Here is a 23,306-nt window from a genome sequence, read left to right on the forward strand (position 1 = left end):
TCTGGGGCTTTATATTTTAACGCTGCGTGGGGAAAAGAAACAAACAAAAAAAAAAAAGCCGCTGCCGTTTCTGCTCCTGGTACCAACCCCGGTCACGGCACCCCGGGCGCGGATCAGTCCCTCCCGGCAGGTGAGGAGGCACAGAGGGGCTTCGCCGCCGCGCAACGGCGGGAAGGGCGCGAGCCCCCCCCTCCCGGGGAGGGGTGGTGCTACGGGCACGTGAGGTGAGCCCGTCCCTATGGCGAGGGCCAATCAGAGCGAGGTGCGCAGCTCGTGCGCTACTTAACGGTCACTGGGACCCTGCCCCTTCCACACACACTCCGGAGAGTCGCCGCGCCCGCGCCCTCCCGCTCCTCACACTGCGCCTGCGCGGAGCCGCCGGCCCCTCCCTCCTCTCCCACTCCCGCCCCTCCGGCAGCAGCTGGCGTCTCGCGCCGGGAGCCGCGGGCGGCACGCGCTGCCTTCGTACGCGCGCGGCTTCCCTCCTCTCCCGCGGGCGGGGCCGCTGCTGCATGGAGCTCCCCGTGTGAGGGCGGGAGGGGGAGGAGTCTCACGGCCGCCCCGCCCCCGCTCCAGGTGATGCCAGTGACCGGGGTGACGATGCCGCTGGCGAGGCGGTGGCCGTTGCTGCTAGAGAAGGAGGCAGCGATGGGGTCCGCGCGGGCCTTGTCGCCCGTCCCCTCGCACCTCAGGGCCGCCCTGCCCTGCCCCTGAGCCGCGGGGAAGCGCCAGCGGCCGGCCCGATCGCCCGGCTCCCCCCCCGTCGCCATCTCCCCCTCCGTCCTCGATGTCTCCCCCGCGGCGCGGAGGCCCCTTCGCCGCCTCCCCGCCCTCTTGCTCCTCGCCGCCGCAGCCCTCCCGTCCCGCGGTCCGGCGGCGAGAGGCGTCCGGCCTCCCAGTCGTCAGGCCGTCGTTGCCGCCCGTCCCCCCCGGCTGAGGAGCGGCGGATGAGAGGTCGCTGGACCACCCGGCACGATGAAGGTGGAAGCGGGAGACAACTCCATGATCAACCTGTCGGTGCAGCAAGTGCTGAGTCTGTGGGCTCATGGCACCGTCCTCCGCAACCTCACCGGTAACTGGGCGGCGGCTGGGCGTGGGTATGCAGGGAGGAGGGTGGGCTGGCTCTGACACGCGTGGGGGCCGAGCGGGGCTGGAGCGCGGAGAGTTGCGTGGGTACGCGTGTTCGCTCCCGTGTGTAGGTGGGCAAGTAGTGCCGTCAGTGTGGGAGCCGGGGGAAGCCGCTCCGTGGCTGGAAAGCAAACCCAGTGGTACACAATGGAGGGCGTGGGTGTCGGACCGGTGTGTAGGGCGGGGGGTGTCCTCCCTGCCTATTGCACGTAGGGAAAGCTAGTGTCTGTGTTCCCGAGTCTGCACGCGTGTGTGTGTGTGTGCTTGTTCTGCGGCGGTGCATGTAATATGTGTGTGTGCTTGGAGGGTTTGGGTGTGGGGTTGGTAATGTCCAGAGAAACGAGAGGGATCTGTGTGTTACGTGTTGGGAGGACTGGTGTGTCCGTCTGAGATCTGGTATGACTGCATGACTAAAGGAGCCGAGGATGTGAAAGTGTTCATTCACTTTTGTGCGTGATACATACAAAGTATATAATAAAATTTGTATAGAGTATGTGTATATGGGCAACTTGATGCATTCCTGCGTGTGAGTAAAGGGTTGTAGAAAGCCTGTGTGAGTGTTTAAATATGTATGGAAGGCTGGAGTATGTTTGGGGGGGGGGGTGTTTTTTGAGGGTATATGTTCATTGGCATTTGACAGAGAGCTCTAAAAACCAGAGAAATGAATGTGAGAAGCAGGGACTTTCCCCCACCCTGAGTACGACCCTGGACAATGAGAGCTGTGGAAGTTAATGGGGTGGCAGACATTTCCTGACAAATAGACATAATCTTAAGTATCAGGGATTTTTAAAGACTGAACTGTTCTGAAAAAGTTCTGTGAATCAAAGTAGAGTCAAGTTCTCATCCTCTGTTAGGAGAGGGGAGATTTAGCTAGCTTTGGCAAGAACTGGCCTTTTTTTTTTCTGCTCAGTTGCATGCTGAAAAATGGATATTGACTACTGTGAGACCCAAGGCATATAGCGGAGAGGTGAATTTCCTGATTTTCTATTCTTTTCAGGTGTAAAGAAAAGTATAAGCTTCCAGTTCTGAATAAACAGGGATTTGGTGTCAAGAGCAGAGATGTTACTGCATGAATTCTTTCTGCTTTGTATAGGGGTATATTAGGTGGTGACAGATTAGTGGAAAATGTTGACTAAAGTGGATATGTTTTGAATATTTATGAAAATATTCTAATATTTATGAAAGAATATTATGCTCTTTCCCTCCCTTTATATTAATTGTTGATATATTATTTTATTTTTATATCTATTCAAGGTGGAAGAAGATAGAGATGTAGCTGAAGTTGAAGCTGTAGCAAACACAAAGTGATTGTCTTAGGCTTTATTATCTTTCTTGTTCTTTTAACTTCCAGAATACTTTTTAATGTAATGAAAAGGTTATACAGTTGTGTATTTTTTTTTCTTTATTTAATCTATGATTTTTTTAAGATGTGTGTCTGATGATTAAAATTTCCAGGTATTATTATGGTGACACACTAATACAACTCATTTTGTGAATAGTTAGTTTTGCATACTTATTATAAAAACAAATCTTGTACTCTTAAAGGAAAAAGTTAACAATGGATTTACTTTTCTTTATGCCAGACATCCTCTATAAAGTTTTTCTTATCAGAGTATTATGCAACATAGGCTTTTATATGAAATTCAGTTCTGAGTGTTAAGTAAGCAAAACAGTTTGTTTCTTGATGCTTTTGCAATACAGCAAGGGGTTGCACAAGGTATTTTTAAGGTGGAATGTTTTTTCTTTTTAAATTAAAGAATATGAAAAATAATTATCTGTCTTAGTATTGTTGGAGAATGTCAGTGTCAGTTGTAGTTGCTCTACAGCTGCTGAAGGGGTTCTTAAAAGCAGGTTGTCCTTATAGCCATAACCTGTTGTGCTGAATGTTCTTAAGGACTGTCAACAGTTAATACCTTTCACTGGATTTAAAATCTTCTATAGAAGATATCCTGTTCCTGATTAGATCTTAGGAGATTGTTTTAATATAATAATAATTACTGAATAGCTGTTACTAAACATGCATAAACCCTTCCTAAAATACATTACCAATTTAGATGTAAACTTTGTTTAAAAACAGAAGTTCTAGTTTTCCATGCTAAGAAAATGTGTGTGAATGAGTTTGTTTCGTTTGACTACTTAATTAATTCCTTTTTGCACCTCTGTAAAGTATAAGGAGAAACTTCTTCAGAGTACTGGCAAAATAAATTTATAAATATACAGTGTTCCATGAATATTCTTTAGGACTGCTTTGTGTTTATTTTTGGACTTAAATTTGTGGTCTGGACTTGGCTTTTAAGTTGCGTAAGTAAAGACTTATCTTCTTTACATAGACAATGTTGGTTATGTTTGTGCAAAGTTGTGAAATTTCATCAACCAACTCGTATCCTTCTTAAAGATATATTAATTTTCAAGAACTTTCAGGAGGGACCTGATACGAACTCCAGCCTAAACCAGGAAGTGCTTCAAACCCTAATGGTTTAATTTTGGTGTTTGGTTTTTTCCCCTTAATGAGAAGCTGAACTATTATTTTTATACCATATAACTGATTTTAGGTTCAATATAAAAAAAGAAATCCTGTCTTTCATATATGGCCCAAAATACCCAGGAGACCACAGACAATGTTTCCTGCTTCATACACTTCACACCCTGTGATAGCTGAAGCTGCAAGAACCTATCTTTGTAGCTGAAACCTTGGCTCACCAACATGATATACTTTGCTTCATATCTTCCTGCCTTCACTTGGGAGGAAGAGGAGTGTTACTGTAAGTCATGGAGGTAAGAGTCTAGTAACCCTAGGAGAGGAGGCTTTTACTTTGTCTGTTTTACCTTCTCCAGCAAATCCCAAGAACCTCCCATTTAAATGGACTGGTTGTGTTTAGATTAGTGGTAGATCAGGGTTTACTAGAACAAGTCAGATAACAGCTGAATCTGAACTGGAAAAAAAAAAAAAAAAACCCGAACCCAAAAAACCCCACCCAGTTTTAGTGTCCATTAAAATAAATACTTACGATTAAAGGCTTCCTCCACATTAAAGAACTTAGCAATATTTCTATTCTTTTTGTAACAAATGTAGGTGTTTTCTTGACATCTAGTTATTGCATGTTCCAAAGGTGTAAGTTTCTGGTCTGAGTGGGGTTTGTATTGGCCACTAAGGAGGTGGGGGGAGAGTGTTGTCTTCTCTGTGCCACTCCATGCAGAGGAGTTTACAAAAACCAGCTTATGTTGTACTATATGACTTCTAAAGTCAGAGCCATCTTCCTCTTCCTCCCCACACCCCAGTGTCCTAAGATGATCAGCTCAAAACTCCACAACTGTTTTGATACACTTTGAAATAAAAGTCTATAATTTTAATGTGCTGGACAGTAATAACTCCTAAATTTGTTGAAAGTGAACATTTATAAGAGATTATGGGTGTGGCATAGTATATGCTCCTTGTCTGTTACTGTTTTTTTTCCCTAAGCTTCATCCTGTAATCATATGTCCCTGATTGTCTGGACTATGTCTTTGTCCCCTATCCTGTAACTTGAGAGGGCTAGTCTGTAACTTATGATTTAAATGCTCTTCAGCAATTGTTTCTCTTCCACTTAACGCAGCAAAAACATTAGCATCTCCAAACAACAGTTTGACTGTATAGCCCTGTTAACTTTGAAAGTACCAGTTAATACAGTAATTAAGAAAAGGACCCAATGATGATGAAAACACTGTAACATGTAAAAAACCTTGAGTTATGTTTGCAGGTATAATATACTGGTATTTCTTAATCTGAGTGCTTCACGTTTGTAAATCTACAGGAATATAACATTATTGTATGTTTTCTTAAGTCAGATTTCAACACGTGCTACCTTGTTGACTTAAATTGTTATCTTTGTATTCACAGCACAGATACTTATTGCTTGACTTAACTCTGTAGCTAATAGTGGTAGGCTGGGGTAGATTAGAATCCCGGAGATATACTTCATAGAATCATAGAATGGTTTGGGTTGGAAGGGACCTCACAGATCATCTAGTTCCACCGCCCTTGCTATGGGCAGGGACACTCTCTACTAGACCAGGTTGCCCAAAGCCCCATTACTTTCTTTTGCAGTAATCAGTCTTGATTCATGAAATGTTATAAGCAATCATTCATCTGGGAAAAAGAAGGTAAAGACTAGTGGAAAACAGAACTGCTGAAGAGGAAGGACTAAGGAAGTATTCTATGTTTACTGAAGCTGAGCAATAGTAGGACAGTATGTTCACATATATGTAATATTTGAAAATGTTAGCATTTACATACTTGGTGTGTTGACTTTGCATTTTTATTTGCCCAAGATAAAGCTGTTGATGGAGTGCAACTTCAGGTTTGGTAAATTGGAAGTGATATGAATGTTATTCTAAATTGTAGCATGCTTTAAAAACTTTTTTTCTAATCTCAAATCTAATCTGTAAGGTTGTGTATGTCTACACCAATATGATATGTATAATATCTGTATGTCGTACATAAGAATAATGTATGTATGATATGTATCTGTGATATATATAGATACCTAAAGTAACAAAGAAGTTATCTAAAACTGGAGTGATAGGGCATGAATTACAAGTTATTTGAGTCTTGCAGCTTTTCTGCTAGAAAAAATCCCCACCCAAGTAAAACCAGTGGAAAGGAACACAAACTGAAGACAAGACTTAAAGTAGTAGTAAAGTGCTAAGAATTTTAAATAAACCTGAAAGATGGATCTCAGTTGTCATTAGAAAAACTGTGACTTCTATGTGCTTGTAAGCTAGTAAGTACTGGATCTTTCATAGTTCCCCATAAGCGCATTCCTTTGACAAGGGTGGAGTTTTGATGCAAAGAAGTTGTGTTTTGGCTACTTAAAGTGATTTGGATACACTGAAAGTAAACCCTGAAACTTTCTTAGGGTTGAGCAAAGGAAGCTGGGAGGTTTTCCTAAAGTTGTGTTTTATTCATGGCTCTTCAGGGTAGCCCTATGAGGACATCAGCTCTCTGTCAGATAAAGCTAACTCATTATTACCATACCAGCAAGGTACTCCATATCTACAGTTCATCATCAAAAGAGCAAGCTAATTAGTATAGCTATGCAAAGACTGAAATTTTTTGACAGCATCCTTTTTTATCAAGGTAGCAATGATGATCATGTAGTAAGTTTAAACCTCTTAAAGTACGAATTTGTATATAGGACATAATTAGTTGTTTTACGAGCATGTTCTTAAGACGCTTCAATTTCACTTCACTTATAGGTATTGTGGATTTTTCAACTAGGTTATTTTTGAACAAGCGAAGTCTTGCCTGTTTGTGTCCAGAGGTCCACATTCTCTTTCTCTATTTCCTAGTGGCATCTCTCAGTTACCCCCAACCCATTCTTTGCTTACTTCAAGTGTTACTCTAGCATGCTCTTTTTTTTTTTTTTTTTGAGGGTCATATCTCATCATGATTTTGGAGTTAGATGATACTGATTTTTAGTGAATCTCAAACTTTTACACTCAGAAATTCATGTGCACTAAGTTCTTTTCCCTCAACCTGTCAGGTTAAAAATGACTAAGTTGTCCTCTAGGTTTATGGAACTTGAATCCGCCTCTAGTATAAAGGATGGCTGTCCTCTTACCCTGTCCGTCCATGCTAAACAGCTCAGTCATCTTCATCGCTGGCCTAATTAGTGAGCAGAAGTAAATAAGTAAGTGTGGTGAACAACCAGGCATAAAAAGGATAAATAAAAGAGGATAAGAAAGTATGACTCTTGCTGCCTTTCCTATGGAAGGTGCTCAAAAGAGATTTGTCCTGTTTCAGCTTCTAGGACTGAGGTGATGGTTTAATGAAGTAGAAGTGGTGGCTTAATAAATTGTGTGATGCCTACTCAGGAATCTAAAGAAATTTTTGTATTCAGAATAATTGCTGATAAATATACAGTCTCTTACTAAATGTACAGTCTGTAGCTGAGGAACAGGAAACACTTATGTGAAATAGTGAATTGATATTCTCTGAATTACAGACCTTTCAGGTTTTTTAACAGCTACTTTACTGTGACAAAGATGACTGTGATGAAAGGTTCATAAATTATGATTATAAATTAATCCAATCTTGTATGTTGTGTAAGTTTTCTGGAAAATATGTTGCTATGTTTCATTGAATCCGTCACTAGAAAAGTCAACTTTGCAGGATAAATATATGATACAGCTGCATTTGTGTGGAACAAGAAATATTTCTGTATGTTCTCTACCTTTTGAATACATTCAGTGTATGTGTTCCTTTTAAGGAGTAGGAGAAGAAAACATGTACCAAACAACACAAGCTTTTATTACTTTGTCCAACAGGACATTTGGGGCTGGTTCTATTCTCATGTCTCCTGCCCTAAATATAAAGTGAAGGGGGATGGTAATTTTCCTTGAGCCTTATTTGGAATGTAAATAAGACCCAAGGTAGTTGCTTGCTATGTAGTTATTTTGTTGTGTAAGGGTCTGTAAATATTTTTGGTTTCTTAGTTACCAGGGAGTAGTCAGTCTTTCCTTTTCTTCTGAAAATACAGTCATCCTAATAAGTCTTTCTAAGACTGGAAATCAATTCCCTTTTCTACCTGGTGAAGGTCAACAATGACAACAAACACTGATTTCCTAAAAGGTAAAGCAGTGCCTAGTAAAACCTGTGGAAATTACAGGGAATGACAGTGTCCAAGTCAGATTACAACAGACTTTCTTCAGCCAGTTTCAAGCTTTTCAGCTGCAATGGAGTTTTAAGAGAGAATCAAAGTGCAGCTTTCAGGGTCATGGAACTGTCTCTCAGATATATTTGCAGAGAGACGATATCAAGAGCTTTGCTTCTCCTCCCCAGAGCATATCTATGTATTGGCTGTTCACTTCAGAATAACTGGCTGCTGAACAGGCTGCCATAACCACAGGCCCCTTTTCACCTGAAATAACTGAGTCTTCTGTTCTTGGGCTTCATGTTAAATAGGGACGAGTTTGTCTCATTCTGATGCAGTTTTATGAAATCAGTTGATACCTGCCTGAATTCAGTATCCACAACAGCACACCTTCCAGAAGTTTGTTTTTTGGACTGTGGAAGAAATGATGGGATAATACTAATCAATACACCATTGGTGTAGTTATGGAGTGTTTGGCTATCTTGGAAGCCTGCAGTTGTTATGTAACTTTACATAAGAACCAAGTGTTTTCTTCAACTGTGAATTTGAAATGTGTATTCTCATAGTCCTTCACTGGGATATTTTTACTGTAGTAATATTAAAGAGGTCCTCACTTTTTCTTGGTAGCTGATGTTTCATCTCTTGCATTCATCTTAGTCAAGAGAAATGAAAATTTGGATCAAGAACATTGTCAGCACTCTGTCCTGATGATCCAGGCCTCCCTTTTACTGAGTATTTTGCATATCAGTATAACCTGAGTGGTATGAAAATCATGTAACAGACTTAATTGCAGGGAAGGGTGCTGTGTCTAGAAAATCAGTAGCATCTCCACTACAGCATTTATTGGCAAACAAGGCAAATCATCCTCTTTGTGTAAGAACAAGTTATCTTTTGAAATAGTACATTCAGCATTACATACACCTGCCAGCAGTTTAGTTTTGTATTTCTCTGAATAATCTGGGAGATGGGCTCAACCATATTACTGTGGAGAACTAAAATGGAAGATCTAAGATATGCATATAATATCTTCTAGGATTTAAGGTCTTCAGAGATCAACATCTGTGAGCAGCAAAATGCTTGCTCTTGCCTACTAGATACATTATTTCCCATATTAGAGTTCTTTTCTATATGATATGAATAACCATGAAGAACGAAAGTTAAAGTGGAACATAGGTCTTGTGTGTTTTCACTGCCAATGTTGACAAAGCAATTTAGACTTGAGGACTTGTTCAGTCTATTGCTGAACTATAGTCTACTCAGTCCATACCTCTAAAATTTAAGTATTGGCTAACTGTTTACTTGGTGCTCAAGAAAATGATCCCTTGTGGGACAGGAGCTTAGTTTTTATCATTTTGATACAGTAGTGTTTTGAGCTGTTAGGAATCTGGTTTTGTGACAGTTTTCCATGAAAGGGTCTTCCCTGGTAGCCTTTCTGATGTACACTAGAAGAATGAAAGGGTTCCTTCCGGACAGGGTTTTCCTGCCCGGAGTTGTATGTGATTTACATTTTCAGGAAAGTAACACACACACACCCCCCCACCCCCCCCATCTCCTAAGGTTTATTTACCTATGGTCACACTGTAGGTCTAGCAGGGCTGGCAGGTTCTATATTGATAATCTAAGGCTAATCTCACTTATTTGCTTCCACTAGAAAAACCAATGGGAACACTCAAGCTGTACTAGTAACAGACAAGGCCTGTTAGGACTGCAGGAGAGCTTCCCCTCCCAAACTATCTATGACTGTAGAAGATTAGATCAGCAAACAGTCAGTGTTAGTGAGGGGGTTTGTCAGGTATTTGTAGAGTAACTACTTGGCACTGTCACAGTAACTTCTGGGAAGGAGGAGACATTTAGTAGAACAGTGCTGTGGTCATTATCCTTTTGCAAAGATTTTGGAGACCCAACTTGGGGCCAGGGGTAAGGGGACAGAGCATCCAAGTTGGTCGGAGCCACCCTCAATATATATATGCATATATCCAAGCACTCAGAGAAGTTACGTGTTGAACTAAAGCTGTTAGATTAACTGAATGTAGATTTACCACCCACCTTCCTTGCTGCTCTCCTAAGAAAGCCTTTTGGTTACCATAACTTAGAGGAGTTTTAAGTCCTATGACAGAGTTTTACCTTTTATGGCTGTATGACAGGGGAAGGGTTGTGTCTCCTTTCAAAGTACTACTAAAGGAAAAAATCTTAAACTATGTTTGTGCTATGGGTGTACATATAATATTGACATTGGACTTAAAGGACTGTCATTATTGTCTAGCAATTGTTCTTTCTCAGCATCCTTTCACACTATGTTTTGTTTGAGCTGCTAATTATTTTCAAGTTAGCTAATTGGGTCATATTTCTGCTCAAATGACTGATGTGTGTCAAGCTGCAATAATACAGACTCACCTCAGAAGCTGTAATATTTTTTGAGGGGGAACTGCAGCAAAAACTCTGAATTAATGACAGTTTCATGGGATTATGTCAATCAGGAAAATGTGCCCAAATTTGCTGAAATCTGTGATGATATATACCTGCTGTAGTTAACTAAAAAAAATCCCAACCAACCAAACCCACCATCTTTTGGTGCATTTCCCCACCCTTTTGAGTTATAGTAAATGTTTTTAGAACATTACCACCAAATGAGAAAGGTTCTTTAATTCTTATGTACCTTCATTGATGGTTCCTGCTCTTTTATTTTAAGGTAATGATCATGGCTGGTATTCTTCAGAGAAATGTTTGTACTTCACACATTCTCATGATCTCTTGTCCTTGCTTTGTAACTTAAACAATAGTGACTACCTGTTTGTATGAAGTTCTGTACTAAGCAATTAGAAGCAAGTAGTTAGACATGTTAAAAGTTCTTGTTAAAATTGTAGTATTTTTATTTTTGTCTTTGAAGCTAATTTGATAGAACACTCTATTACAGCTCCTGGGTAGATAAACAGAAGTCTTTAATCTCAATTTTCTCATTTGATGTTACAAGTGAGCTGTTGCTTCTTGTAAAAAAAAAAAAAAAAAAAAAAAAAAACAAAAAACAAAAAACCACAAAAAAAACCCACAAAAAAAACAAACCCAAAAAACCCTGAAACAATTCTTGACTTTGTCTTGGTTCAGTCTTTGTTTCAGAGTATATTTCTTTCTGTGGGAGTGGTAACAATATCTAGTAAGAAATTGCAATTAACATAATTTAAAGAAACTATTAAAAGGCTGATGGATCTCTTGTAATAATACATCTGAAACAAGAATTGTGCCAGAATCCTTTTTATAATTTTCTGATCATAATAGAGTTATTCCTTTATGATAGACTGCTGAAAGGGGGGAAAGTATCTTGAGCATATGCTGGTGTTGTCGCATTGATTCTTTTTAAGATGGAAATCAGTATTGCTTTTCTCTTACTGTTGGTTGTATACAATGTTTTAAAGTTTCTTACTTATAAAGTTATTGTCAGAAATATTAACCCTTTATTTGACTGCTTTCTTTCAGAGATGTGGTACTGGGTTTTCCTCTGGGCTCTTTTCTCCTCTCTCTTTGTCCATGGTGCTGTGGGAGTATTAATGTTTGTGATGCTGCAGAGGCATAGGCAGGGGAGGCTGATCTCTGTCATTGTGGTCAGCATTGGATTTCTGGGTTCTATAACTGGAGCAATGATAACCAGTAAGTCTCTTTTGTGGTTTTTTCCTTTCTTATTTTACATCTACCTTCTAAAAAGAAAAAAACTTAGTGATTAATTGTTATGGATTTTGCCTTAGTTATATAGCTATCCTAATGATACTGACAGCTGAGTTGCTCTTCTATTGTGTAAAGATAAAACTACTATAAATCATCAGACGAGTGCAGAAATCATCCTACTCTTTCACTTTGGAAACGTTGGGTACTAAGCTATTCAAAAGGTATATGCTCAGCAGGTAATATCCTTTTTGAGATAAGGAAGAGCAGTCCTGTCCTACCATACTTGTTGCAGATTTTTGTCAAAGGTTTCTGATAAACATTACCTCTTAGTACCCTTAAAGCCACAAGTTTCTCTTGGAAATGAGGTCCTGATTCCATTGGTTGCAAGGCTGAATTCCTGCTTGTTTCCTTGGACCTGCTGGAGGTTTTTTAAATTGCACCTGGATAGGATGTTGCTCTTCTGAAAGAAATAAACGTGCAATGTAGGTAGTGATTTACAGCAAAGAAAATTTGTTTGGAGAAGTTACACTTTGCTCACGGATTTGAAAGAACTTTCCAGTCTTGCCTTGGCAATAATGTTACTTTCTAGTTTATTTGGGACAGGGAGGAAATACCTCCCCCCTGCCCCCCCCCCCCCCCCCCCCCCCCTTTTCTCCTTTCTCCAAAAAAAATTAAGCTGTGCTGCTGTTCTAGGTGAAACACTCTTTGGCATGAACATCTGTTACAGAGTTTCTTATGGTGTTAGTCTAATACCTACCACTCAATATACAATTTAGACTTTTTTTATTTCTTGAAATTGTATCCACAGATAAGATGCTAACTATTTTTTCTGTTAAAGCAGTATGCTGAAATGTTCACAGAGCTATAGTTAAAACCTATACCAACCAACCAAACCTATACATTAAAACATTGCAGAAAGCAGGAGTATTTTACATAGTAAAGCGCAGAAGTGTTACACCTGACCAAATATGACACACAAGTGATGTTGCCAAGAATGTTTCGAGGAAATGCTGCTTTACTGTTTTCTTCTGGACTTATTAGTATAAGATACTGTTTTCCATGTTTCCTAGGAAATTCTGTTGTTGTGTGTCAATACTGACATATATGCCATAAGATCAGTAGGACACTTTATTCAGTCTGTGACTTGATCGTATTTATACATTTATCTAGCAAATAGACTACAGTAGATTTCCCAAGCAAATAGGAGCACTGAGTTTTCTGTGGGGGGAGGGTGGGGAGGGAAGGAAGGGGGGGGAAATAGTGAATATTATTTTTACAGAAAAGAAGCTTGTGCTTTGCTTTCTGAAACAATGCTGGTAAGGAGTTCTCAACATTAAAATCAATGGATTGGATGGGTCTTACATTAACCTGAGCAGTAGCTTCTGCCCAAAGATCTTCAGTGTTGTTGAGAAGATGGTCTAACTTGAAAGGCCTTTGAGGGTAAAGGAAATGTAAATCTAGCAACTATCATGTAGTCTGTAGGCAAGCCTTTCTGTCTTTCATTCCCATTTTTCTGTGTACTGCCCAGATTGTCAGAATAGTGGTAACATTTCAGCTTTGAACACATTCATGATTTTTTCTTAGTGCTACTGAAAGTCCTTTTCATGCCTGTTGGTTTTCAAGGGTAAATAAAAATGCAAATTTCATGATAAATTTTGTTAAGACTTTCCTCAAAAGGTTATTTTAATTGCTATATAATTCTCAGCCTAGAATTTCCATCACTTAACACAGTATAGTTCAATATAACTCCACTTTTTTTTTTTCTTCCCCAAGGGGAGGTCAAACCAGTTGGGTGCCTTAAATTATATGTTATGCTGATTTTTGTCCTATGATTAAAATGGCAGTGGCCCTGTTACAAGGTCAATAGTGTATGAGCATTTCTGAAGAACTGAAGATAGGAAATGTGATGCTGGAATATCCAAGCAGAGATTTTTACAGTATTCTGTGGTAGGGAAGGTTCAGGTTCAGTGTTTCCCAAATGAAAGTACTTTGTCTCTTTTATCTATGCATAAAAAGAGGAGCAACACAGTTGTATTTTGGGCATCCAATTTTGCAGATCAAAACATTTAACAAGTAAGCAGAACTGTTTATGTGTAAATTCACCTGATTATTTCTCCAAGCTTAGACTGTAGACTAGTTATGCTGTTCCCAAAGGTTTTGCACAGAGCATTGCAACTTGGTTAGCCGAATTCTTTTACTTTCAGGTGTTTTTGTTTCTGGACAGTGCTGAGTTGTATCATAGTAAAAGAAATTCTGTGGGGAGCTTCTGAAAACAAATTATGGTGATAAAATATTAAAGAGAGGATTTTAAATAGCTGTTGTGCTGCAAACTGTGATGCAAGTTGAAGTATTTAGTTGTTTGGATATGTTTGGTCCAGTGCTTAAGAAATTGAAATAGCAAACTGACTTCAATTTCCATTGTGCATTTCCAGTCCTCTGCGTTGTTTGTGTAGATGAATGAATGCAGTATAGATTATTAAATAATGCAACTTTAATTTTGCTCAGGTATAACTTTCAAACTCTCTGGCCTCCTGGGATCTTTTTACCAGCATATAGAAAAGCAGGAAACCCCTCAGTTTCTAGGCTTTGAAAAATTCACGGAACTTAATGGTTATTAAAAAAGGTATAAAATATTTACTAAATAACAGTGGTTACTGTAAAAAAAAAAAAAAAACAAAAAAAAAACAAAAAAACCCCCCACAAACAAACCCCAATCAACCAAAACAAAAACCCACCCAAACCAATAAAGGTCAGATAAATGTCAGGCAGTTTGAGGCAAGGATTTTAGCTGTATTTCATCCAGAAGGGTCTCCTCTTCCTCTTCTCCCCAAGTACACCTCTGTTTTGGTGAGTTAATCTCACTTCCTTCATTGGCAGCCTATTGTAGTATACTTTGGCTCTGTACCAATTGTGCTGGGTTATGCATTACAGGTTGTTTTTCACACTGTTATTTAATGAGTATAAATACATAATTATCAAACTACCAATTTTTTAAGTTTTTATTGTTGATATTTTCCAGAATATCTCAGTGTTTTCTCAAGAAGTCAAAAATTTCTGTTGTTAGTTAACTAATAGCATCACATTCTTGTATGCTAATTTGACTGATTTGAATTCACTTTGAGAGTTCAATCACCAAAATAATTTTAATGTCAACACTGGGCTCAGTCTGAAGGATCTCTTTCAGTTTTTGACAACAGATAGTCAAGGAGCAAATGGAAAAACTTATGCAGGGTAGCCGAGTGAAATACCATGAGGCTAGCCTTCTGGTGAGGTATTTCTGAGAAAATATACTTTACAGAATGTGATTTAAAAACAAACAAACAAACACCGCAACAGAACAAAACAAAAACTTAACAGTCTGATTATAGTGTTTGTAAATACTGTTATGGCCTCAATGATTAGTGAATTATCTTTCTAAAATTTTTTTTTTAAATGAGGTGTTACTTTTTTAAGATGTCGGATGATTCAGATACAGATTGTACGTCCAGGAAGTCTGTTGGGACTTAATGTATTTCCGTGTCACTAATGGTTTTTTGATCACTTCAGCAGACCACTCCTGTTAGTGACTGTGCAAAACCAAGAAAATTCAAATTTTATTAATTCTTGCCTATTATTAAAAAATAATGTGGTGGCTTTTCTTTGAGCCTGAAAAAGCCTCTGTGATGTCTAAAAAACATTTAATTATGATTAGATAGCATCTGAGACCATACATAGTGACGGTCTATAATTAAATGTTGGGGTTTGGTCTTCAGAGAAAATAAAGGATAATAAATTTAATCTTTGTCCTTTAAGTAAGGAAAGCAAGGACTGTGTAGAAAATACTAGTTCAGAAAGTAGTAAATGAAAGCTTCATTCCAGGTGAACTCTTGAAGGTTTGGATTGAGTAAATTTTTTACCTGTGGATACAGCTCTATACAAGCCTGTATTTCTCTTTTTGAATGAACATTTTTAGTACCCTTAAAAGGCTCAGAATTTGTTTGAGCAGAAAATGTTATTCGTCATTAGCGTGTTATTTTTTTGACTGATTGACACAAAGACGTATCTTTTTCTCAGGCATTTGCTCCAAGACACCACAGCTATGTTTTCTCTGTGACTTTTGCTCTTCAAATATATGCAATAAATGCAGTATGTGAAAGACAATAGAAGGGAGTTAGTAGCACCTGGCTCTGTTTACAGCGCAGTATTTTGTTTCTGGTTTATCCTGGTCATTTGATGTGTCCAAATTCCTATTTAAAGTATAACAACTGTACAAGAAAAATGATTTCTTAATTTTTAATGTGTTATAGCTCTAAATCTAATCATATTGCCTAGAAATTTATTCTCATACATATTCATGGATAACAATGCAATGCTTTGATCTTTTTCATGTTTTGTTTGGTTTGCTAAACAAATGTTAACAGTTTAATCGTTGAAGTCAAAACTAAACTGACACAATATGACCAGGTTATTCAACTGAAATATTACATGAAGCTAATAGATGTGTAAATATTTACAGTTATTTTGTAGACACTAGCAGTTTTACTGTTGTTGTCTTCTCCCTGCCTACACAAGCACTATTAAACCACACTTCGGACTCGATCAATTTTTAGAGGATTTTTTTGTGTGTTACCTTTTCAAATTGGCAAAAGGCAAAAATGTAAAAAAAACCAAGATTTTAAGATGTATGCAGGGAAATGGCAAGGTTCAATTTTTCTTAAATCAAACTGATGTTGAAAAAGTTAATCTGGTTCAGTTGGGAAAATCATTCCTGAAGGACTTGCATAAGTAGAAAATACAAACAAGGCTAATAATTTTAGAATGCCATGAAGTAATACAGTGTTTGGTTATGTTCTAGGAGTAGTTGATGCATAGACACCGTAAATAACTTGTCATCTGTTTCAGCCTTGGCTTTTTCTGTGATTTGATCATTGTTTTTCTTGTGATTTTTAGGTGCTGCAGTAGCTGGAATTTACAGAGTAGCAGGAAAGAATATGGCTCCCTTAGAAGCTCTTGTCTTTGGTGTTGGACAGACAGTACTGACGTTAATTATCTCATTTTCAAGAATTCTTGCAACGCTTTGAGACTTACATAGGAGTGGAAAATAAATCAAGTAGTTTAAAGAAATCTTTAATCTGAAGAGAAGCTTCCTGAAAGTGGATTCATCAGCTTATGAACTTGAATTGGAGTGCAAGAGGAAGGAAGCTATGTGGAACATGCACTACAAATCTAGAGGTTCAGTCAAATGAACAGACTGTCCTCTAGTGTCTGAACTGTTGTACTTCTGCACTGCGCCTTACGTGCCTCAGTCATAGGCAAGGTGCGATCCCATGCGTGCGGAGTTGAGATAAAGCACCTTGAATAGCTGCCGGTCAGGTTAATGCTTGGTGATGGGATCATCGTTCTTAATAGTGTTGTAATAAAATAAAAGGATGCTCCTGAAAATTGTCGTATGTGCCAAACTTGGAGTTTAATTCTTAATTGTTGGCTGGGTAAGCTTTGACATTGTAATTACAGAAGAATGCTGTGAGCATACACTCGAATTCAGGTAAAACAGCAAGATAACTGACTTGTGTATTAGCAGCATCTCTTTGATGTTAGGTCTATTTCAAAGTATAGATGAATTTTGATGGGGTTTAAGAACCACAGCTTTAGCAACCCTGATGTAATTAGCACTATGTGTAGAATGACTCATGGCAGATTTCTGAAGCTCAGCACATAATTTCTTCATGGTTTTAGCTTGTCAGAAATCAGTAGTTTGAGGTGGCTGTATGAGGGTTACTAAGTACAATCTGTTATGTATGCACAAACAAATCTTAAACTGATGCTTTCCTTGAAATTATTTTTGTCTAAAACATACAGATGGTCACTGACCCTTCTGAAAACTTCAGAAAGGCTACTGGTTGCAAAAAAGCTCCCTATCTTTATTTAAGCACTAATAGGACTCTTAACCCTACACATATTCTTTAAAGAACACGCAAATATAACCGACTGTAAGAGAATACACCTATGAGGAAAATAGAAAGGGATAAAAATACGATATACTAGTTTTCTACCAAACAAAAATGTTAAGTTTAACAAAATAGTCACTATACTCCAAAAGTTTGGAAGTGGGGCAGCACCAATGTATTTACTACCTTGTTTCTGAACACTTTGTATCTTTGGAAAGATTAAAATATCTGGAACTTTCAAATGCTTAGCTTTCAGTAGAGTTTGTGCTTTTCTAGTTTAAAAGGGACAGTAGTGTTGTGCATGTGAAATGTCTTAAATGTGAATGTTTTGGAGTGAATAGAAATTTTAAGTTTAATTACTAACTATTTATGAAATGCAAAATTTAAAGGGCACAAAGTTCTGTGTGAGGAATAAGGATTTTTTTACATCTTTCCTTAGTTGAATGCTTTTCAGCAGTCAGCTTTTAATGCTGACAGGAAAAGTAAATTGCTCAAAGCTTTTGCTGTAAAGATGTCAAAAAGATTTTTCAGGAGTCTTGAAACCACTGGCACCTACAGCACAGCTTAAGAATGTGGTTAAAATATAACTTACAGTCCAGTCATGTTGCTTAGTGCTTCAAAACATTATATTGAATTAACCTGTCTGCCTTTATTTTACTCCACGTAAACTGTTGGGTTGTTGGGGGGTTTTTTAAGTGCTAAGGATGGTAATGTTATTTCTTTTCTTTAAAAGTATTTAAATCTTGTTTGGAAAATGTAGAAAGTTATGGGCTTTGCGGAGAACAAGGTAAAACACAGGTTTACAAGCCTTTTCAGTGTTATATTTTTGGCTTTGAATTGCTTTAAAATGTAGCTGAATATAAAATATATTCTCATTATTTTGAATGTCTTCAGAAATTTATTTTTCATAGTCTGGGTTTTTTGTCTTGTGGCTTTTACTTTCTGCTGATACTTTTTGGCATAACAATCATTGCACTTTAGACAATGAAATTTTTACATCTGTAAAAGGCAATTTAAACTTCTCCCCATTGTCTTAAATTATGAGAAAATTCATTTCAGGTATTTAAGTCAAATTGAATAATAAAATAAATGAAGATATTTCTCCTAATGTGCCTTGTTACATATATATCTTTAGGGGAGAGTATTTTAAAAAACAATTTACCATACCTTCATTCTTATTCTATTTTTGCTCTTTCAAATGAATTTGGTTATTTGATATAATGTCTTACTCAACAGACATAAAAACATTTCTGTTTGACAACCTGGAAGTGCTTGTCTGGATCAAAACCAACCGTTTTATGAAGCACTGTATTCAGTAATTTAGATTGTGTCATTACCTCACACTAAAACTTCTTCACATTTTCCAAATTTCCTTAAGCATCTTGATTCTTATTTATGGCATGAGGCTATTATGCTACCACTGATCAATGGCTTGCTGTCTTTCACTAAGTTAAACTATACAGACTACTGCTAACTTATAAAATGCATATGCAAAGCTTTTGTTGATGAGCTTCATTCTTTGTTTTAATTGCAGTGCCAGTGAAATTGTTGGCATTGTAACTTCCCTCCTTTGACAAGGAGGTATCTTTGCAGACATTAAGTTACTTTCCTCCAAGTAATTTTTATTGCATAGATCATGTAATCCCTTTTAAAACATTGTTAGGTGCTTAGTTGTCTGTGCTTTATATGGCATTGTTGCCTGATAACAATGAATAGGCAGATAACATAATGCTTAAGTGGCTTAACAGAGACAAAGTTAAGTATTTGATAGAAAATTGTTTTTAACTATTTTTTGTGAGGGATATATGAGGACAAATAGTTTGTCTATGAAGTATTCTTTGACCATAGCATGAACTTACCGCATAATAACTCCAGCAATGAAAGGAAGGGTGAGTAAGCGGCCTTATGTCTGTGAAACTTTGAAGTTTCATTCCACGTCCTTAGGAACAGCATTGTTAAACATAAGGTGCTCTAGTTAAAATGCAGTGTATGCATATATATATGTGTGTGTGTATATTTATGTTCAAGTAATGGTTTTGGGTGTGTTCTATACCTTACACGCACTAACAATTGAAATAACTTGTCTAAGAAAAAGAAAATTACTTCAGATAACTCTTTTTTTTCCCCTTCTCTCTTGCTATCAGGCTACAAATATCTTATGTGTGAATGGCACTGATGGTACTCTGGTTCCCTTTGGACAATACAGCGTTGTGCAGATGTCCACATAGGATCTTTTAGCGCTATCTTCAAATGGCTCTGCCTGTCTCTGAGTTGTATCATTAGGCACATTCTATGCATTGTTAATGGTTAATTTCTTAGTTAAGAACAAATAATGCATCAACACAATTTAATGTTTGGAGGAGGGGAGGAATACTGAATATACTACTGAATTTGAAGAAGCTTCTGCTGCTTTGTTAGAAGCTGCTGTGGGTAAAGATTTAAACATTCCACACACTTCCAATTTATCAACACGATCAAAAAAAATTGTTTTGATTCAACATCCTAGCTATATTGAAGGAAAAATTTCATCCAAATAATTGTCTTTCATTTCATGGGTAATTCTGAGTTTATGAAACTAATCTGTGTACAATGACTAATGATATGATTTGAAGTTTTCTGTTGACTTTTTTAAAGAAACCAATAATTTAGCTGGATTTGAACATTCAACATGGACCAAAGAGAGAGTACTCCTGATTTTGTGTGATGTAGCCTTCTGGTTTTGAAGTACGCCGTTTTTATTACTCTAAAGGATATAGTATTCCCTCTTCAACATATTGCACACTGATATTTATTTTGGTTAGACTTTCTATTTGAATTCTGTTGGTGGGGAGGCACATATAATGTCATTTGAGCAGAAGCTGTAATGGAGTCTAAGCTCTAATAACTGTAAGAACTGATTTGTTATTTTCTGGTTTAATTCATTTATTTCACGCGCTAAGTGTATTCTAGTAATGCCTTTCCTGCATTGAATCTGAATATTGTATCATGAGCATATTAAGCTGCATGGTTTTGTATATAGCCATTCAACATCACACATGTATAATTCCACATAAGCAATTAATTTTCTTTTTCAGACACAATATTCCTAGGTGTATAAAAGTAAGGGTGAATCAGGGTCAAAAAAAAAAAGTATAGGACTCTAATAAGGCTTAGAAAACCAATTGTGAACATGACAATTTTTTCAGTTACTCTTCTGTTTTTGGCAATATGCTTTTTTTAATCATACGTGTATTTCAGTTAAGGGGAAAAATGTGGAGATTGGTTGTTAGAATGATGACCGCAACCTAATTTAAATCCAAGCAATTTGAGATAAAATGAAATTCTGAATTTTGTTCATAAATCATAATGGATTGCTACATATATATATGTGCTAGAACTTAACTTAGAGTGCTGCCAGAATTTAACATGCAACTGCATCAGCACATTGACAGAATATCTTTTGAAACATTTTTTTTTCCCCAACCTCTAGATGAGAGCAGCTCAAGGTGAAAAGACTGTTTAAATCCTCAGCTGTAGCTTCAGAAGGAATAAGTGTTCTTTGTGTACAGGTGAATTTAACACAGCTGAAAACCCAACACTGGGTTAAAAGTCCTATTTTTGGTCACACCTTGGTCATACCGCCACAGCACTTAACGTCAGTGGGGAAAGTATTCTGTACTCTGTTACGGTAAGGAAATCTTCAGCTGGGCCGCACTAGTTTGCGTACTTAACTGCACAACCTTTGGTGAAAATGAAATTGTCCTAGAAGGTAGACTTTAACCCACGTACATTCCGTTTAATACCTTGTAAGCGAGAAAGATTGTGTCCTGACAGCTGTTCCCCATGCTTGTGCCTAGACTTATACTTGAAATCAGTTTCTGCATTAAATTTAAATGTAATCACAGAGATATCTCAAAATCCCCAAAGATATGTTACTGCTTAGGGTATTGTCCCAGTGTAACAGGTGTAAAAATGATTATAGTCTAATGATCTAAAGGAGTATTTTCTTTCAGGAACACACATTTTTTCTGTTTCTAATTGTTCATCTTGTAGTTGCTGAAAGCTTCAGGAAGTTACTGCATGAATACTAGTAAGATTTGTCAGTTGTTAAAGGGAATGGATAGTATGTCCTTTTGTGCTGCTTTTGTTATTAAAAAAAAAACCCCAAACCCTATAAGGCAAAGTAAATACTGAAGAGATATTTTCAGTAGAATAAATAATGCTTGATTGAGATAAATGGCATTCCTTTTGATTTGAGATCTAACTTTTTAAGTTTAATTCAGGTATTTGATATCAGCATTGTGAAATTTGTTTCTGGATTATGCATCAATATATAAGGTATATTGATGAGGCCATCAGAGCTATAAATCCTTTTAAAATTACTAGCTGGAGGTTTTTACTTGTTTGAAATGTGCTTAACTTTTATATAGATAATGAAGTTTTGAAGGCCCTTAATATTTTTGGTGTTTAGAGGATAATCGGGTATTTGTGTGACTAAACTTTTGACTGTGGCAATATATAGAATAGCACATAACTCATCAGAAATGCTTGCAGAAACCACTAAAGACAAATATCTATTTTACAGTTAGAAAAAGGCTACAGTATTTGACACCCATACTGATAACTGCAACAGCCGTACTATAAGCTTTACAAATGCAGGCAGCATGATAACCAGTTGGATTTGCCTGAGAAAATAAGGAGGAGAGAATTTGAAAATCTTTAAAAATGAAAAAGGCAAAATTGGTATCCATCAGTCCACTGACAATTGTGCCCCTCCAATACTGTTTTTCATCAAGGATGACTTAATAGATCATACACTATGCAGCATAATAGCTCTCTATAAAGTGTTGTGTGGACAGAACACCTTCTGCAAATTTGTATTAGAAACAAATGTTCATATTGTCATGTGATGAAGTTACCTAAGCTGAAGGATCATGACCTAGGCATTGTTAGGAAGTTGAAAGATAGCAAGAACAGCAATGGAGAAGAGTGATTTAACATATAGCTTTCTACAGGGCTATATTACGCTGCGAAAAAGGTAACTTTGAGTTGTGGATGTACTGCATGTTCATGTAACATTTTAGCTCCAATTAAAAAAAAAAAAGACTTTAATAGACGACACAAGCTGTAAATACTGTATACTATTATCTTTCATTTTTTAAGCAACTTTTTTATTTCCCTGTTTGTGTACAGTTCTCTATGTACATATTAAAAAAAAAAAAAAAACCAACAAAACAAACCCACAACATTTTGAGAAACTTTTGTAGTTACCTTTTGCATTTCGATTGCAGTAATGATCTAAATACATCCATTCAGCTGTTTGTTTAGTTCTAAGTTCTCATTGTATGCTTTCAGGTTCTTTGAAAAGCAGCAATAACAGTTGGACATTTATTTAAAGTAAAACTTTTTTCAGCACAATTTCCACTTCCATGCTTTAGAATGGAGGCGCAGTGGAACAGTTGTCCAATTGTAAGGTTTCAAGAGCCTGTAAGTAGTTTTTATATTTTGTGTGTGTGATATGTGTGTGATAATGTTTTGTAGTAGCTTATATAGAGAATTTAAAGTCAAACACAATTTTCACGCTCATTTATTTGATTAAAAGTTTCTGTTAAAATACTTTTATAAACTTTCCATAGTTTATTGCACGTGTTTATAAATAAGTAATCATAAAGCTATATGTTGACCTCTGTATGAAATACTGTGATAACAAATGTTTTGCATTTTGTGAACCTGATTGAAATGCACAAATGTACACACAAAATAAAGCTAAAATTAGTTATGAAGTGATGCACTTTCTTCTAGACTGTAGTGGTGTGTTCCTGCAAGAGTCGTATTTCTGCTTTATAGACAGGAAAAAATCAAAACCGTCAGTGGGACCTGTGATAGCACAAGACAAAAGTGCGTTGTGGGTGAGACTTCCATTCTTCATTTTTTTTCACACATGATTTTAATACCTATGGCCTTTGTTTCTGACAGTTGAATT

General features: G+C 37.4%; 1 protein-coding gene across 2 annotated transcripts; it reads left to right on the top strand.

Moving 5' to 3' along the window:
• The first annotated feature begins 328 nt into the window (after positions 1 to 328).
• Positions 329 to 23,106, top strand: TMEM170B (transmembrane protein 170B). 2 transcript variants are annotated; one of them, XM_075745017.1, is made up of 4 exons: positions 329 to 1,072; positions 11,232 to 11,402; positions 13,923 to 14,040; positions 16,347 to 16,474. In XM_075745017.1, exons 1-3 carry the CDS (start codon positions 976 to 978, stop codon positions 14,033 to 14,035), a joined length of 381 nt encoding a protein of 126 aa, XP_075601132.1. In that variant the 5' UTR covers positions 329 to 975; the 3' UTR covers positions 14,036 to 14,040; positions 16,347 to 16,474. The 2 variants fall into 2 exon arrangements, with proteins under 2 accessions (XP_075601132.1, XP_075601131.1); XM_075745016.1 differs by lacking the exon at positions 13,923 to 14,040 and having other exon boundaries at positions 338 to 1,072; positions 16,347 to 23,106.
• The last annotated feature ends 200 nt before the right edge of the window (positions 23,107 to 23,306 follow it).

This window comes from Balearica regulorum, chromosome 2 (assembly GCF_011004875.1).
Source record: "Balearica regulorum gibbericeps isolate bBalReg1 chromosome 2, bBalReg1.pri, whole genome shotgun sequence".
Lineage (NCBI taxonomy): Eukaryota > Metazoa > Chordata > Aves > Gruiformes > Gruidae > Balearica > Balearica regulorum.

Excerpts from the sequence above, each read along its gene's own strand:
- TMEM170B (XM_075745016.1), top strand. The coding sequence starts at position 976 with ATGAAGGTGGAAGCGGGAGACAACTCCATGATCAACCTGTCGGTGCAG. Across the intron at positions 1,073-11,231 it reads CGTCCTCCGCAACCTCACCG|AGATGTGGTACTGGGTTTTC; the intron begins GTAACTGGGCGG and ends GCTTTCTTTCAG. Across the intron at positions 11,403-16,346 it reads AACTGGAGCAATGATAACCA|GTGCTGCAGTAGCTGGAATT; the intron begins GTAAGTCTCTTT and ends TGTGATTTTTAG.